Source organism: Artibeus jamaicensis, unplaced genomic scaffold (genome assembly GCF_021234435.1).
Source record: "Artibeus jamaicensis isolate MK-2021 breed Jamaican fruit bat unplaced genomic scaffold, CSHL_Jam_final contig_373, whole genome shotgun sequence".
NCBI classification, from domain to species: Eukaryota; Metazoa; Chordata; class Mammalia; order Chiroptera; family Phyllostomidae; genus Artibeus; species Artibeus jamaicensis.
Window position 1 is genome coordinate 2655001 of NW_026521807.1, and position 16816 is coordinate 2671816.

Below are 16816 nucleotides of genomic sequence, written 5' to 3' on the forward strand. Positions count from 1 at the left end.
ACCCCTCTCAGCGCACGACTCTGATGAAAATTCTGAGGGTCAATGAATATGTCCTGTGTCATGTCTGATAGCTGCTAAAGATGTGAGGAGGCAAATGTTACCTTAGAAAGATGTGCTTTAAATTTTTAGGAGATCTCCTCTCCTGACGTGAAAATAAAATAAAAGTGACATCTTTAGTTTCTCAGTTTACCATGCTGTATTTTTAGTTGAATTAAGAGAACATTTAAGAAATACAAAGATTAGGTCATTAAGATATATTTAGTCAAAGAATTTAAAGAAATCACTTATTCTCCATTTTACTGTCTTAAATGTTACATGTTAAGCAATAAAAGGAACATGTAGAGAGCACAAGTACTTTTTAGCTATGTGCTTGGTAGAAGTAATTCGCTACATATTAATACTACAGCCCTTTAAACTGACACCAGTGGGAATGGTCTACAGTCATAAAACTGGAAAACAGGAAAAGATGAATTTCGTTCATTTAACAGACTTTTGATGAGCATCCATTATGTATCAAGCACTGGGAACAGAAAGGCCAAGAGAAAGGCCCTGTCCTATCATACAGGAACTCCGAGTCTAAGCCTTAAATAGATCGAGAATGTACAATACTTACGATGAATACTTCTCTTATGCTGATGATGTTTACTAAAGTAACGTGGCATCTCTTCACTTAATTTCCCATAGACTCCTAGAAACTTAGAATTGGAAGGGACTTTAGAAACAGTCTATTACCATTTCGTAATTTCACAGGTGACAATCTGAACTAAACTAAAATTCTGATGTACTAGTTTAAATTTGTAAAATAACTTTGTCAGGTCGCATATTCTATAAACCATGGATGTCAAAGCTCTGGTGAGAATATAAAATAAACAAGTTTCTGGAATGATGTACTTTAAATATCCTCTTACTATGAAACCTTTCGAATGTACACAGAAACAGAGAGAGTAATATCATGAACAACCAGGTGCTCATCATTAAGTTTCAAAGAATATCAACATTTGTTCAATCTTGTTTAATCCAACCTTTTACTCCACTGACTTAAAAGCAAATTGAAAATATAATTTTATCAGGAAATAGTTTGGTCTGTATTTCTAACAGAAAAAGACTTAAAAAAAAACCTTACCTGAAAGAAAAAAACAATTCCCTTTCAGCTCATGTGCAGTGAGTGCTCACAGTTCCCTACTGTGCATGTCTTCTCAGAGTTGGTTTGTTGGAATTAGGGTTCAAACAAGACGCACACATTACATCTGGGTGGCATCTCGCTTAATCTAAGTTACTCATTTTAAAGCAGAACTCACTGAAATTGTTTGTTTCTCTCTCTTTTTGAGCATAAGTATAAAGGAGATCTTCAATATTAATTTATGGGGAGATATTTATATATTCAGTAATGTGGAAGAGCTGCAAATTTAAAGAAATAACCCTTATTGATAGGTCTATAAAAGCTGTCTGTAATTACATTCCTGAATGATTTGAATAATAGTGTATCTGATATGTTCTAGAATAAGTAGCTTTTACTTTTCTTTGAAATTAGGGTTGTATACTGCATTAATATTTTTTAGTCCATGTTATCCTCTATCAATAAATTAATTCCTCAATGTTAGTTTGGCATGTACCTGCCCTACTGTAAATTCATTTCCTTTTCCTTTGAAGATCAAGTTTTATAAGTATCACAATAATATTTTCCATGTTTAGGTCAGGTTTCTCATGTCAAAAAATTTAATACTATTAAAAGAATACCAGTTTTCCATACTCTGCCCTGCCCTATGTTCAGAAAATTTTTCGTAAGCTTTTTAAAATTTTTTAAGTTGATTTTAAATAGAAAAACAAAGGAGGGGAGAGAAATATTAATTTGTCATTCTAGTTATTTATGCATCTGTTGGTTGGTTCTTGTACGTGTTCTTGTATGAGCTGGCAGTGAACCCTCTAGGTTGGTGCTGTTGGGACAATGCTCTAACTGACTGAGCTACGTGGCCAAGGCCTCAGTAAGCCTTTTAAAAAGAGGAACACAGGTAACAAAAATTAACTTGCTTGATGCATGAATAAATAATAATACATGACTGGGTCAATGCAATAATCTAAGATATCTTAAAGCTTAAAAATATTATTTTTCACTGCAAATATGACATTTTAACACTTGAAATTTGAAATGAGACAGTTGACAGAAACACAAAGTTCAATCAACTTTGGATATGCAAAATAAAATTGCCAAAAAGATTAACTCTTTTCTAAACAAATATTTTAAAAACCTCTTATTATTTCCTATATTATAGTACATTTAATTAGAATACTCTTAGGAAAAAAGTCAGCAGACAGTCAGTGACCTAAGTAAGGTCTGAAAGAGTCAACTGATGCAAAAGAAAGAAACTCCTCGCCACAAAGCAGCAGGGAGAGGAAGGCCCAAGGCTTGCTTTATCATCTCTTCTTGAATTCTCCAATTTCTTGCAGACTTATATACAGATTTTGTTTTGGTGGGTGACTTTTTTTCACAGTAATAATTACTAGACCATTAACAACTATAATCAGCATATCATAAAACAGATTCTTCATAGTGGAGAATTTTATTATAATATCAACAAAGCATTATGAGTATTATCCACCAGTGAGGACTCAGACTGGCATTATTTGCTTAAGCCAAAAAAAAATATTTTGCAATAAAACCTTTGTAACTAAAAATGAACTACAACCTTTTTTTAAAAAGTACTTTATTTTACTAATTCAGGGAAGGAAGAGATGACAGTACTCTATTATTAACTGTGAGACCTCTGGAGTAGTACGGAACAAAGAGATGAAACGATAGAATGCTACACCTTAAAGTTTAATTTAATAATTAAGGCAACTCATACGCAGAAATGAATTGAATAAAAGAATAAGGTGGGAGTTGGCTAGGCAATGAAAGCACAAAATACTGTCAAATTTTAATTAAAAAATGTTTTCAATTTAAGCAGACCCAGGCCAGTGATTTTTCATTATTTTTACCACAGTTCCATGACTTCTGACATTTTCATCAGAACAAATAAAGGCTTTTTCCCAAATTTAAAATGACAAAATTATTTTTAATTTTGACTTATAATTTCTTCCTCCTCTAAATTCAAAGGAATTTGATCTTAGACTTGTCTCTTAGCCTGGGAGCTGAATATACCTTAAGTTTTTAAAGCATAGTGCAAAAAAAATTTTTTTAAGAAGACAGTTCTACTACTACATTAGAAAACAAACTTTATCACAGGTATTATCACTTGCTTTGGGAATGCGATCACACATTCAAGAAAAATCTGGTATATCACCTACTACACGTTTAGATGCAACAAAGACCCCCTTCAAAGCAATCTGCCCTTGAAGACAAACTAGAAAGTCGGCACTCTGGCAGTACAAGACAGGCTGGAAAACGATACTAAAATGTCCTAGCCTAGAATATGTTAGAGAGAGGTGGAAGGGAAGAGACAGGGGGTTCAAAGTACTATCCATTGGATGCAATACACCTATCGAGATGTTTTTCCTTGCTTAAAACAGTTTTTGAACTCATCAATTTTGATGCCTTTTAGTGCTTCTGCCATTTTTTGTTTCATTTCTTGCACATCAACAAATTTTTTCCCTTTGAGGACCCTTTTTTTAATCCGGGGAAACAAAAAAAAAGTCGCTCAGCGTAAGATCAGAGGGAGGGTGGGGCACAGGGGTCATGCCGTTTTTGGTCAAAAACTGCTGAACACTCAGTGAGGTGTGGGCAGGTGTGCTCATAAATCACCCATCATGAAATGGGCTAACATGCTGAAAGAATCTTCAAAAAAAAAAAATTCACTGAAGACAAAGGCAGCCTCTTACAACAATGCCAGCTCATACCTGATACAGATTGGTTCCTAAAACACCCACCTGGTGGGGAAAGCCTGTACTACAAGGGCTTCCTCCAGAAAATAATTCCATTTTGGGGGGACACATGGGGGTGTGGCACTGTGGTGGCTGGAGCACTTGGGCTGGGCGCTTCCCACCTCCTGCAGTGTTCTCTGTTTACCCAAGAGCAGGCCACACATATTATCACTTTTCTATATGGACCGCGACATGAAAAGACTGGAAAGTTATGAGTTAAGAAATCATTAGTACAATTTTCCCATGACAGTATGGCAACAACCTCAATACTTCTCCAGCAACAGACTTGGTTCTTCCAACCTATATGTGGTATACTTTAGCCACACTGAACTGCTATTGCTCCAATACTCCAAGTCGGTTCACACCTCAAGCCTTCACAGGCAAGATTTCCTGTCAGTGAGGCCCTTCTCTTGCTACTCCAGCCACCTCGACTCTTACTGTTCTTCTGAATTCAGTTACAAGGTCATGTAGGTAAATTCTTCTCTACGGGATCTTTGTCACACTGGAGCACTTAGCAGATCTGTGCCTCAAGTAGAGAACTTACTGCAATGTAACGATTCCCTTTCCCCACTGTAATCTGTTAAGTTCACTGATATCAAGCTCTGTGATTCGCCTCCTCTGACTCATTTTACTTGGCCTTTTCCTTTGTTGCCTCTTAAAGCATGTTTTCTAGAATTACATTTCTCTGGATTCAAACATTCTGAGGTCCATTATTTCATTTGCTTCTCATGAAAACACAATTAGTTGTTTAGGGAAAGCATTATCGCCACCCTACAAATTCAAAAATGGAAGTTCACACAAGTCAAAGAACTGCCTGCCCTACAGTCAGAATGAGAGCAAGCAGCTCAGCCGAGGGTAGAAATCAGGTCTTTCAACTCCGAATTTGATGAATTTCGTAAATTGCACCCTACCCTTGTAAATGAATTCTTGGTGTTTTAAGTTGGCGATCTGAAAGTTATGTTCCCACAGAAACCCTCCAACCTGTAGGAAGGTGCTAAAGAACCACTATGGGGGATCCGTGATTTGGGGATTGCCTTGAGAACCTCACTATAAGGTAAAGTCAGAACTCAGAAGTCATTTTCTCCCCATAGAAACAAAAATCTTAAGTACTAAGTGAACAAGTTAATACACTTTCTTATGTAACTAATTTGAGAAGAAACAAAAAATGCAAAGAATGAGACAGAATTTCATGCTGATGTTTATCAGCAGAAAATAGATTAAAATAGCTTTCAGAGGTAACATTAACTGCTGAATTCACCTGAATACTTTTGTACACAAAAAGTCATCTAAACCAGAAAAGACTGGAGTTTTACTCTAACATTTCCAACCAGGGGTGAACATTATTGTTATTTTACATTATTCTCATACGCAAACTCTCTCCCCCTCTTCTTTTCTCATCCTGGCCAGAAGCCTCACAGTGTGAGGACTACTGTTTCTGAGTTCCCTAGGTTTGATGAGTAACAATTTAGAAAGTGTTAACATAACAATAATGGAGTAAAAAACAATTCACTGGCAATTCCCTGAAGAATTCACAGTTCGTTCACTGAAATATTATGGCAGGAACTAAAGTGTTTGTTCATTTTAGCCATTTGTTGTTCAACTGCCCTTAGTTCCATGTGAGACTGAAACAAATACAGTGTTTTTACATTGTCTTCATCATACAGTTGGAACAAAGGAAGGCCTGTCCTTGCAACAATATTATTATTCATTAGAAATCATATTTTTAAAATCTCTGTCCTGGGACTTCTGCCAAAATGGAGGCGTAGGTGGAAACACTTTGCTTCCTCCCACAACCAAATCTAAAAACAACAAAGTTTTAACAACAATAAACGCAATCAAACCACAGAAAAACGAACAATACAGAGTCCGAAAACAACGAAACGGTCAGCTAAACCGTGAGAGGAGCAAAGCCAGCAGTGGAGCGGGTAGGGCAAAAAAGATCCCCTGACCTGGGCAGCACGCAGGCAGGCAAGGATGAGGATCGCGGGTTCTAGCTACACTAGCTACGGGTGGACACAGGGAAGGTGCGGCTGGCTGTCTGCGGTCATGCAAGCAGATAAACCAGTGAAGAGACGTGCATTGAGAAAGACCGCACAGGCCCTGGTGCAGGGCAGCAGGCTTACACATTTGCACTCAGATAAACAGGCAGGAAGGGGGGGTGGCGAGTGGTGAGGCCCACTGGGAGAGCAGAGAGGACCGCATTGCTCCCTCTCTGACTCCGCCCCCACATACAGCGTCACAAACCAGTGATCTGGGTGGACCCGCCCTGGTGAACACCTAAGACGCCTCTCCTCATACGTAATAAGCACAAACAGATCAAAACATGGATCAAGAACAACTCAGAGCCCCAGAGCCCATAAATCTAAGCAATGAAGAAATAGCCAAACTTTCAGATGCACAGTTCAAAACACTGGTGACCAGGATGCTCACAGAACTGGTTGATTTTAGTCACAAATTACAGGAACATATGAAGGCTAAACAAATTGAAATGAAGGGAAATGCACAGGAAACCAATAGTAATAGAAAGGAAACTAGGACTCAAATCAAGGGAGCAGAACAGAAGGAAGGAAAAAATGACCAAACAGAAAAGGATGAAGAAACAAGAATTCAAAAAAATGAGGAGAGGCTTAGGAACCTCCAGGACATCTTTAAACATTCCAACATCCGAATTATAGGGGTGCCAGAAGGGGAAGAGGAAGAGTCATGAGTGGAAACCTTATTTGAACAAATAATAAAAGAGAACTTCCCCCATTCTGGCAAAGAAAATAGTCTTCCAGAAAATGCAGGAAGCTCAGACAGTCCCAAAGAAGTTGGACCCAAGTAGGAACACACCAAGGCACATCATTACATTAGCCAAGATTCAAATGGAGGAGAGAATCCTAGAAGCAGCAAGAGCTAAGGGGACAGTCACCTACAAAGGACTTCCCATCAGACCGTCAACGGATTTCTCAAAAGACACCTTACAGGCAAGAAGGGGCTGGAAAGAGGTATTTTGAGTCATGAAATCCAAAGACCTACATCCAAGATTGCTCTATCCAGCAAAGTTTTCATTTAGAATGGAAGGAGAGATAAAGTGCTTCTCAGATAAGATCAAATTCAAGGAGTTCATCATCACCAAGCCCTTATTCTATGAAATGTTAAAGGGACTTACCTAAGAAAAAGAAGATAAAAAACATGAACAGTGAAAGGACAGCAAACTCACAGTTATTAACAACCACACCTAAAACAAAAGCAAACTAAGAGGACAGCTAGATCAGGAGCAGAACCATAGAAATGAAGATCTCATGGAGGGTTAGCAACAGGGGAGTGGGAGAAGGAGAAGGGGGGAGAAGGTACAGAAAATAAGTAGCACAGACAGTAGACAGAAAATAGACAGGGGGGAGAATAAGAATAGTAGGGGAAATACAGAATCTAAAGAACTTGAGACACATGTTCATGAACTAAAGGGGGGGAATGGTGGGGCAGGGGTGTGCAGGGTGGAGGGGAACGGAGGGGGGAATAGAACAAATGTAATGGCATAATCAATAAAATAAAAAATATATTAAAAAAATAAATGAAAGCAATGAAAAAATGTTCTCATTTAGGGTTAAAAAAATAAATAAAATAAAATCTCTGTCCTAATTATATAGTTCAAAGGGTTAGAAAAATTGCAAAAGTTTTCACTTGAGAAATATCTAGTGTGAAAAAGAAATTCTGTAGGTTTCATTGTAAATATTTCAGTAATTTCAAAAATCTACCTATATTATATCAAATATACAAATAAAACAAATTTAAACAATCCACCAAAATATATGAAAGTAATCTATGGATTATGAAGTCATCATATAAGCTAAAAAAAGTATCCCCTACTTATTTTCAAAAAAATTATTCAAATCAGTGCAGCATAACTATTTTCATTGTTTCAAAATTTTTTTTTAATTTTCGGTTTTCCCGATTTTCCCCTTTATCCTTCCTCTGCCCTGCACCCCCTAACCCTCCAGCATCCTCCCTCCCTTAGTTCATATGGGCTGTACTTAAGTTCTTTGAGTTCTCTGTTTCCTATACCATTTTTTATCTCTCCCCATCTATTTTATGCCTTCTAATTATGCTTTTTTCCCTGTACTTCCCGCCCCCCCCCGCCATTCTTCTCTTCCCACTTCCCTCTGAAATCCCTCCATGTGATGTCCATTTCTCTGATTCTGTTCCTGTTCTAGGTGTTTGCTTAGTTTTTGTTATTTTTCTTTTCTTTTTCATTGTTTCAAAATTCTGTTCTAGGTTCAAAGATTCACAGAATAGTAGAATCAGAAGAAAACACGAAGATCCACCTTGCCATCATTTTAGTGCTGAGAAAACCAGAAGATTTCTTCAATGTTGCCCAACTAATAAGTAGTGGTGACTAAGAAAGGCAGATGTTAGAAGTCAATAAAAAGGAATCCTTGTCATTCACACACATAGTCTCCCTTTCTATCAGAAACTAGTTGCTTTTTGGATGATAGATATAGATTAGAGAAACTTGATTAGAGAAACTCTGGGAAATACGGAAACATATAAAGGAGAAAAATAGAAATCACTCATATTCTCATCATTCAGAACACCTGTTAAAATTGTAATGCATTTTCTTCTACTCTTTCATTTTCCCTATAATTAGAAACACAGTACGAATGTACAATTTTACAAAACTGAGATAATACACATAATATTTTGTATTCCTTTTTACCACTACATAGCACACAGTGATTTCTTATCAGAATAAAGCAACAGTTTTCAACTGGTACGCGATACCTGACTATTCAGTCAGGGGCACTGATCTTTCTTCCCTTAGACTGTCAAAAAAACAAAACAAAACAAAAAATAAACAACCCCCCAAAAAGACAACAGCCAACACAACAATAGCCACCTGGAGTGAATGAATCAAAACTATACCTATTTTTTGTCAGATTGGCAAAAAATATATATTTTTGGTGTACTTCAGAGTTGCAGTAATTAGTTTATGGGTGCTGTGAGATAAAAAAGGTTGAAAATCACTAAAGTATTTAGTTTAAAACATCTTTTACTTTGACTTTGCCATACTTTATGTAATCATCATTCTCCTGAGGTTATAAACAACAATGCACATAAATCTTCATGTTTTTTATTATTTCATTGGAAGAAAAATCTAGACATGAGATTACCAGATTCAAGGGTATGTACACTTTGATAACTATACAGGTGACCAACTGCCATCCTGAATGTTGTACTAATTTATACTTTTACCAGTGGGGCAATATCTAACTCCTGTTTCACTGTATCCCTCACCAACAGTGGACACTGGTTTATGTAATTTTGCCAATGTCACAGAGAAAATGGTTCCTAAAATTTGCACTTATTCATGACCTCTACTGAACATTTTTCATGTATCTATTACCTATATTTCTTCTTCTATAAACGTTTCTATCTTCTACTTAAAAACATTTTAATGAAGTGTAATATGCATACAGAGCAATAAGCATACCTTAAATGCAAAGCCCAATGATTTTTTCCATACAACGAACACACCCACACACCAGCATCTCGATGTAAAGACAAACACCACCAGCACCCCAGCAGTGCCTCATGTCCCCCTCCACCACTGACTTCCCTGAGGGTAATCACTCTTCTGATACTGAACACCAGGGGTTAATTCTGCCTGTTTTTCACTTCTGCTCATCTTGATAGTAATACTTTTACTGTTTAAAAAAGTTAATTAGTATTTATTATGAAACACTTTTAAAAAAGCAATGATTCATCCAAAAATCATATTACTTAAAGTAACTATTGTTAACTCTGGATGGATACACCAATATATAGAAAAAGACAAATTATCCTACAGAATGGGATTATAATCCAACTCTAATTGAAGAAAAAATAACTAAAATAAAACTAAAACAAAAAAACAAACCTCCAAATTTCAGGTAAGTGTTCTTTGAGTATATACAAACCATTAAGAAATTTGAGTCTCATTAAAAAACACAAACAAGACCTGTTTAAATTCTGCATAATATTGATTCATTTCCTACTAATGAAAATATGAAATAATTAACATGCACCCCTCCCCCCATCTCCACCATTCCCCATCCACTAGGTTTGGTTTCTTATAACACTATTTATATTTTATCATTTACACTTAATTCTGTGACCATAATTCCCCTTGATTGCTTCCATTATTGTGAATCACACTTTAATAATTGGTTTCATCCCCTTTTTATCTTTAAAGACAGTACTTCTGTGTTTGAGAATAGCCTTTGTAAAGAAAGATGACCCAATTTCCTCAGCTCACACTTTCCTTTACAAATCTGTAATAATAATGTAATAATAAAAAGAATAACAGGAAATATTTAGTATTTAATGTTAGTTTGGTTCTACAGATGAAAAAAATCTGAAGTATTAAAAGGTAAACTGACTTGCCTAAGGTTGCTCATTTTGTAATGTGGCAGAGCTGATTCGGACATCATTGGTCTGGCTCAGGAGCCTATGCTTTTAACTGCTACATCACATGCTGCTTTGAATGACTCCAGTCCACACGTGACTGGGGGAAGGGACAGTAAAGGGTGCAACTAGCTTTAAGGGGGTAAGGCCAGGCATGCGAGAAGCCCTGCAATAACAGGACACAATAAAAATCATACCACTTCCTCAAAACTTTCAAATGTCTTGTTGGACATTCATGAGGGAATGACTTATTTAAAATAACCTGACCACAGAACACTTTGCATATAAGTACAAAGGATTATTTTTGCAAGGATTTAATATTATCCATTTTCCAGGAATGCAACTACCAGAAAAACTGTTCGATGTTTTGGGAATTGGTGTTTCCGAGAGCAACAGTACACTCCACAGCGTCTGAGCTGCTACCAGAACACACCCGGTCGAGCTGCACTCGCAGCTGCCACAGTCGGGCTGGTTCTGCACACGGGTCCCAGCTCCACCGAGCCACTTCCTTCCTAGTGCAGTCAGGGTCCCGCCTACACATCAATGTGACGATCACTTTACCGGACATTGTGTTTATTTCTTCTTTCTATTCAATTAGGACAACAAGCTGGATTTAAAATTAGCGATGTCCTCTTATCTACAAATTTCATTTCAGGATCCAAAAGACTCCTATTCCTGTTGAGGTTCCACACCATTATATAAGGGTTGTAATTTTTAAGGGTTTTTCTTTGACTTTTTCTCTGATGTCTTCAGTCCACTTGTTTCTAAATTTGTACATATAATGAGAAAACTTACATCATCTTTTTAAAGTGCTGTTTTGAGGTCTGGAGGTAAGATGAGGGAGCAATGCCACTGTGCACCAGAATATTCCATTTATTTCTACAGGTTCCCCTTTCAAAGTTTTACCTTTTTCTTTGTTTAAAGTTCTACTTTCTTTATTTGAGTTTTGCTGGTGGATTTCTGGTTGTCACTCTCATTGCTACTATTTGATCAGTTTGTTAGCGTTGGGGGATATTTTATGATCCTGCTTCACTCAGCCAAATCACCTTGCAGTCCTTTTTTGCACACTCTTTGGATGGAATGCTTTTCTTTTCCTTTGAAGAGACCATCCCAATAAATATTTTCCTTAGTATAAGAGGGTGAGTCCTTCAATTACTTTGTGATGAGTGAAAATTTATTACCAAGTTTTCTAATATCACTGCATTCTTCTGATAGCTAATATAGTATAAAAGTCTACTTGGGGTCCATTATCACATATAAATTCACTTGTGAAACTAACTATTAGTTAATTTTTTTGAGTGATGACAATGTGCCAGTCACTGCTCTAAGAGCTCTGCATTTATTATCTCACTAATCTCACAATGATCCTGTGAAGGAGATTTTCTTCATAGGAAACTGAGCTGCAGAAAGGTTACCTACCAATTTGCCCAAATTCACATAGCTGGTAAGTGGCAAAGTAGAGATTTGCATCCTGGTCACCTGACAGCACCTCAAGATATTTATCCACTCCTTTACTGCCCCCCACGTTTTTAGGGGACTTGCAAGTTTTTAGTGGCCTCCCTTTCCCTCAAGGACTAACTGCTTTACTATAGTTTTTTGATTATCACTTTCTCTTTACAGCCTTCCACAAATGCTCAATAAGTATTTACCGTATTTTTCAGACTATAGGACACACCCCCCAATTTGGGGGGGGGAAGGGGGTGCATCTTATAGTCTGAATATAGCTTTATATTTACATTGGCAAAATACTATGTTATTTATGTTATTAAATATTTGACCACATTTTTTGCTTCACAATTTTTTTTCCTAGTTTCCTCCTCTAAAACCTAGGTGCATCTTATAGTCTGAAAAATAAGGTACTTAAATAAATGAAAGACTTAACTTCTTATTTTCACTGCTCTACCCCCATCTCTTTTAATGTGCCTTTTCCTTTTAGCTTTAAAGAAGAGCAAACTAAAATCTCCAATATGGTTTTTACTCATTTCTGAGTGGTTAAGAAATAACTGCATTCTATGACTTAAAAACAACATTATAAAGCTTAATAGTTTTTACCTATACTTTATAAGCGAGCTGATCAAAGCAGACCAGAAACATACGTGGGGCTTTTGAGTACACCACCACACAGCCTTGCTGTCACGTTTGCTTTGAAGGGGGAACTTTCAGCAAAATCTACAAGGGTAGGTACTCCTCTTCCCTGCTTCTGGCAAAAGCAGCTCTGTGCTCCCGGCAGCTCTGATCACCAATTACACACTCTGCCAGCCCTGGACCAGTGATACACCAGATCTACTCAAGCTACCTGTGCTCCCATCAGAGCTCACTGTTCTATCTCCTCGTCTGTCAGATTTCTGACACAAATTAACAAGAGGTCAAGCATATTAACAGATTATACATCCTAGGCAGCATGCTTGATTTAGAGTGAAAGGGTTAGTGATACAATATGCTAACACAGGAAAAGTTATTGCAGTTTCAGGTACTATAACAGGCTGATGGTTTTGGCATTATTTTGAGGTAGGCATGTCTCTTGCCTCCCTTCTGGTCATACCCCATAAATAACATTAAAGAATTTTTTAGAGATACAAAACCATGTAAGTAAATGCATGAAGATAATACAGAGCAATACAATCTTGAATTTTCAAATGAAAACAGGTATTTTTAATAGCCTACAGTTAAAAAACAAATAAAAAACCAGCATGGTGGAAATAAAATGATTATGAAAATAAAACTCTGTTAATGTAGACAATAATTCTTTGTGGCAGAATTTATACATATTAAATAATTCAAAGTGGCAAAGAACCCTTATATACTACAAATGGAGAGCAGTACCAAAGAAAAACGTACACATGATAATTAAGTGTGGATAACAAGCAGAAATAAATTGAGATAATATGGTTTTGGTAGAAAAAATTTAAAATATTTATAAAGTTAAATGGTCAGATCCAAACCGAACTTGTAAGAAGAGGACTTGTTCAAGATGAAGAATCGACTTCAATTCTTTGCATTTTAATAAAAATGACGCAATGGCATCATTTGAAAACTGAGCTAATGTACTTTGGAAATTACTTACGCTAATGACTGATGAAGATGTTGACAAATTTAAACCTTCAAGATCAGCTATCAAGCTTGGAGAAAGAACTGGTACGGAGGGACGCACAACTCGTGTGGGTACTGGGTTAACTGGAAGAAAAGGCCCAAATTAGCAAATGTGCATGAAGATTTACTGCATATTATTAAAAGCAACATTTTTATTTTGTTGGTGAATCTAATTACATTACTTTGATTAATAAATCTATGACAATTCTATTTAAACATCTTGATTTAGTTGAGTTATTATCAAGTCAAGGCACTTATCAGTCTAGGCTTTCAAAACACAATGGCCTGGTGGGGGCTATGGTGATGGATGGAGACTTGGGGTGCAGAACACAGGATACAGTGTACAATGACATGTTGTAGAACTGTACACTTGTAACCTGTGTAATTTTGCTAACCAGTGTCACCCCAATAAATTCAATTAAAAAGTAAAATTCAAAAACACAATGGCAAATCCTGTAACAAAACAAGGACATAAATATCTTAGTTTTTGAAAATGTTTATCATATAACACTGTCAGCCAGCAAATGTACTAAAAGAAAAAGGTAAAGAGACATTTTTTCAGACTAATATAAAGAATAACAATAGCTTTCAAGAGAGTTCTCCAGTTCAAAGTCTTAGAGAGGCAATATAAGGGGGCTAAATGGTAATCAAAAAACATATAATAAAGATTAAATTTTAAAGAAAGAGTGTTTCAATTCTTCCTCTACTTTATTCTCCACTGTAATAATTATAGTGGCACAAGCTATCTAATTCCCTCCTAGTTATATTTTGTTAGTAAAAGCTACATGCTAGATAAAAATGTTTACTCTTAAACTCCTATGTACTAGAGATCAGATGCCTGAAAATTTGCAAATCTCAAAAAAAAAAAGCAAATCTGATTGCATGACTCCCCTGCTTCAGACTCTTGAGAGACTCACAACTGCCTACAAAAGGCCAACTCTTCACTAAGTGGGCGAGCGCCTCTCTGTCTAGCTCAGCACTGTCCAGCAGAACTTTCTGGATGTCGGAAATGTCCCACAGCTGTGCTGTCCAGTATCCAATGCACTCTCAACCTGTGGCTAGTACAACTCAAGCACTGCAGTTTTGGTTTTGATTGATTTAAATTTAAGTAGCTATGTGTGGCCAGTGGTCACTATATTGGGGAGCACAGGTCTAGCTTATCTCCAATTTTGCCCACCACTTCCATGTTCTAGCTTTACCTAATAATAGTTCCCGAAATCTTATTTCTTTTATATTCTATTCCCTTTGCCTATAAGTTACTTCTTTGCTTTGCTCACCTGGCAACTTTTACACATGAAGATACCACTGCTTCTATGTGCCTTCTCTGTTCCGCAGAAATGTGTGGACATATTTCTACAACCACACTTCTCTCAAAATATTAATTAGTCTCTATATGTTTTTATTTCTACTAATTTGTGTGAGCAGGTTTTTTAAATGGTTAGTAATTGCTCAACTGTTTGCTTAGTAAAACATATTAAAATGTGGGAAAAGTTTTAGCTTCCATCAAATTCTCACTCCAGAATAACACTATAAAGGAAGTAACGTTCACTCAATTTGACATCACTTTTCTTTTTTTTTTTTTTAAAGATTTTTTATTCCTGGCTGGCGTAGCTCAGTGGATTGAGCGCAGGCTGCAAACCAAAGGATCGCTGGTTCGATTCCCAGTTAGGGCACATGCCTGGGTTGCAGGCCAGTTCCCAGCAGGGGACACATGAGAGGCAACCTCACATTGATGTTTCCTTCCTCTCTCTCTAAACATAAATAAAACTAAAATCTTAAAAAAGATTACTTATTTATTTATTTTTAGAGAGAGGGTAAGGGAGGGAGAAAGGCAGGGAGAGATCTATCAATGTTGGTTGCATCTTGCATGCCCCCCAGAGGGGATCTGGCCTGCAATCCAGGCATGTGCCCTGACTGGGAATCGAACCGTGACTATGTGGTTCACAGGCCCATGCTCAATCCACTGAGCTATACCAGCCAGGGGTGACATCACTTTTCAAAGCATTTTTTTCTCATTTTTGTCTCACAATATCCTGTAAATTATGCAGAAAAATATTAAATCATAAAGTTAGCAATAAATATTTCTTGAATAAGAAGAGAGCAATACACAAAGTTCAAGAAATGGAGCAAGAAATGGTTCCTGTCTTCAAGTAACTTAATACTAATTGAAAAAAAGACTTGCACATGTTTGAAGAAAAAAGAAAGAAACAACATGGTTTTTAATTGATATTACCAAAAGAAGAAAATTTTCAAAGGAAACCTTAAACAAAGTCTCAACACACACAATAAAAAAGGCAGTCGAGAAACCGGGTGGAGGAGGACTGGAGCCCTGCTCTCCCACCTGCACCCCCGGGTGCGCCTGCAGCACTTCTGCAAAGCCCCTGGCTCCCTCAGACCTACCCTGGAAACCGCTAACTAGTAAGTGCCCCGGGAAGCTGGGGGTCAAAGAGGAGCGATGGGGATGTGGTGGTACGAAAAGGCTTCATGCACAGGGGGAATGAGGTCCAGTATTCCAGGAAGGGTAGGATCTGAATAAGAGGAAGGAGGAAACTGAGTAATTACTGGATAAGAAAATGTAAACAAAGGCTGAGGGGTGGAAAGCTAAGGGGTTTGGGTTTATCTTGTGCACTAAAGGGAACTGTTAAAAATCTATGCAAAAGAGCAATGGTATGACATGGTATTATAGGACAATTAATCAGGTGGTAGTGTAAGGGACCAACTGAAAAAGGAGCATTAACATTGTCAGTGAGAAAGAATTTACAATAGTTTAGGCAAGATGTCAAATGGACTGAAGTAAGATACTGGCAGTAAGAAAGCAGAAAAGGCATTTATATTAAAGACATTGTAAACTGAGGCCCAGGGAGACTAAGGCTTGTCAAGGCCATACAACAAGCGAATGATGAAACCACTGTAGGCCCAGAAATGGGTTCTTCTAACTGGGATAAAAATATCTTGCCTTTCCGTGCAAAAGGTAACTTCTCTGGTGGGTTCTAAATGCATGTTTCTTCATTTGTTTGTCCATCCATCCACCCGAAATATTAGATGCCCATGTTTAGTAATAAAAATTGAGTAAGAATAGCCTCTCATTTCAACTATGCCTAGGCTAAAGACCTAGGGAAAAAGTGTCAAAGACCAGATAGGAGAATTCATACTGTAGGCAAGGTGACTCTTAAGAAAAATACAGGTTTTTCATATCATTTCAGAAGATAGAGGTATTAAAGAAAGGATTACATATCTGTTTAAAGGTCTGGCAAGATGAAAGCTGGCATGGAAAGTTTATCCTAAATTGAATTCTGAGGCCAGCTGAGTACACTGAAGTATTTAATTAATGTGTAGGAAACAAAATGACTCTGCAGCTTAAAAAAAATAACAAGGCATAGTAATTAAAATGAGATACCATTTCAACCATCAAATGTGCAAAGGCAATTTTTAAATACAAAAAAAT

At 37.0% G+C, this 16816-nt stretch overlaps 1 protein-coding gene across 2 annotated transcripts in view; it reads right to left on the reverse strand.

Annotated features, from left to right (window-relative positions):
• The window catches only part of AP3B1 (adaptor related protein complex 3 subunit beta 1), a 262282-nt gene that overhangs the window by 63751 nt on the left and 181715 nt on the right, over positions 1-16816 (reverse strand). For both annotated transcript variants that reach the window (XM_053664477.1, XM_053664478.1), the window contains one exon: positions 13346-13455. In XM_053664477.1, coding sequence (XP_053520452.1) covers positions 13346-13455 — 110 coding nt within the window. The remainder of the gene's footprint in view (positions 1-13345; positions 13456-16816) is intronic.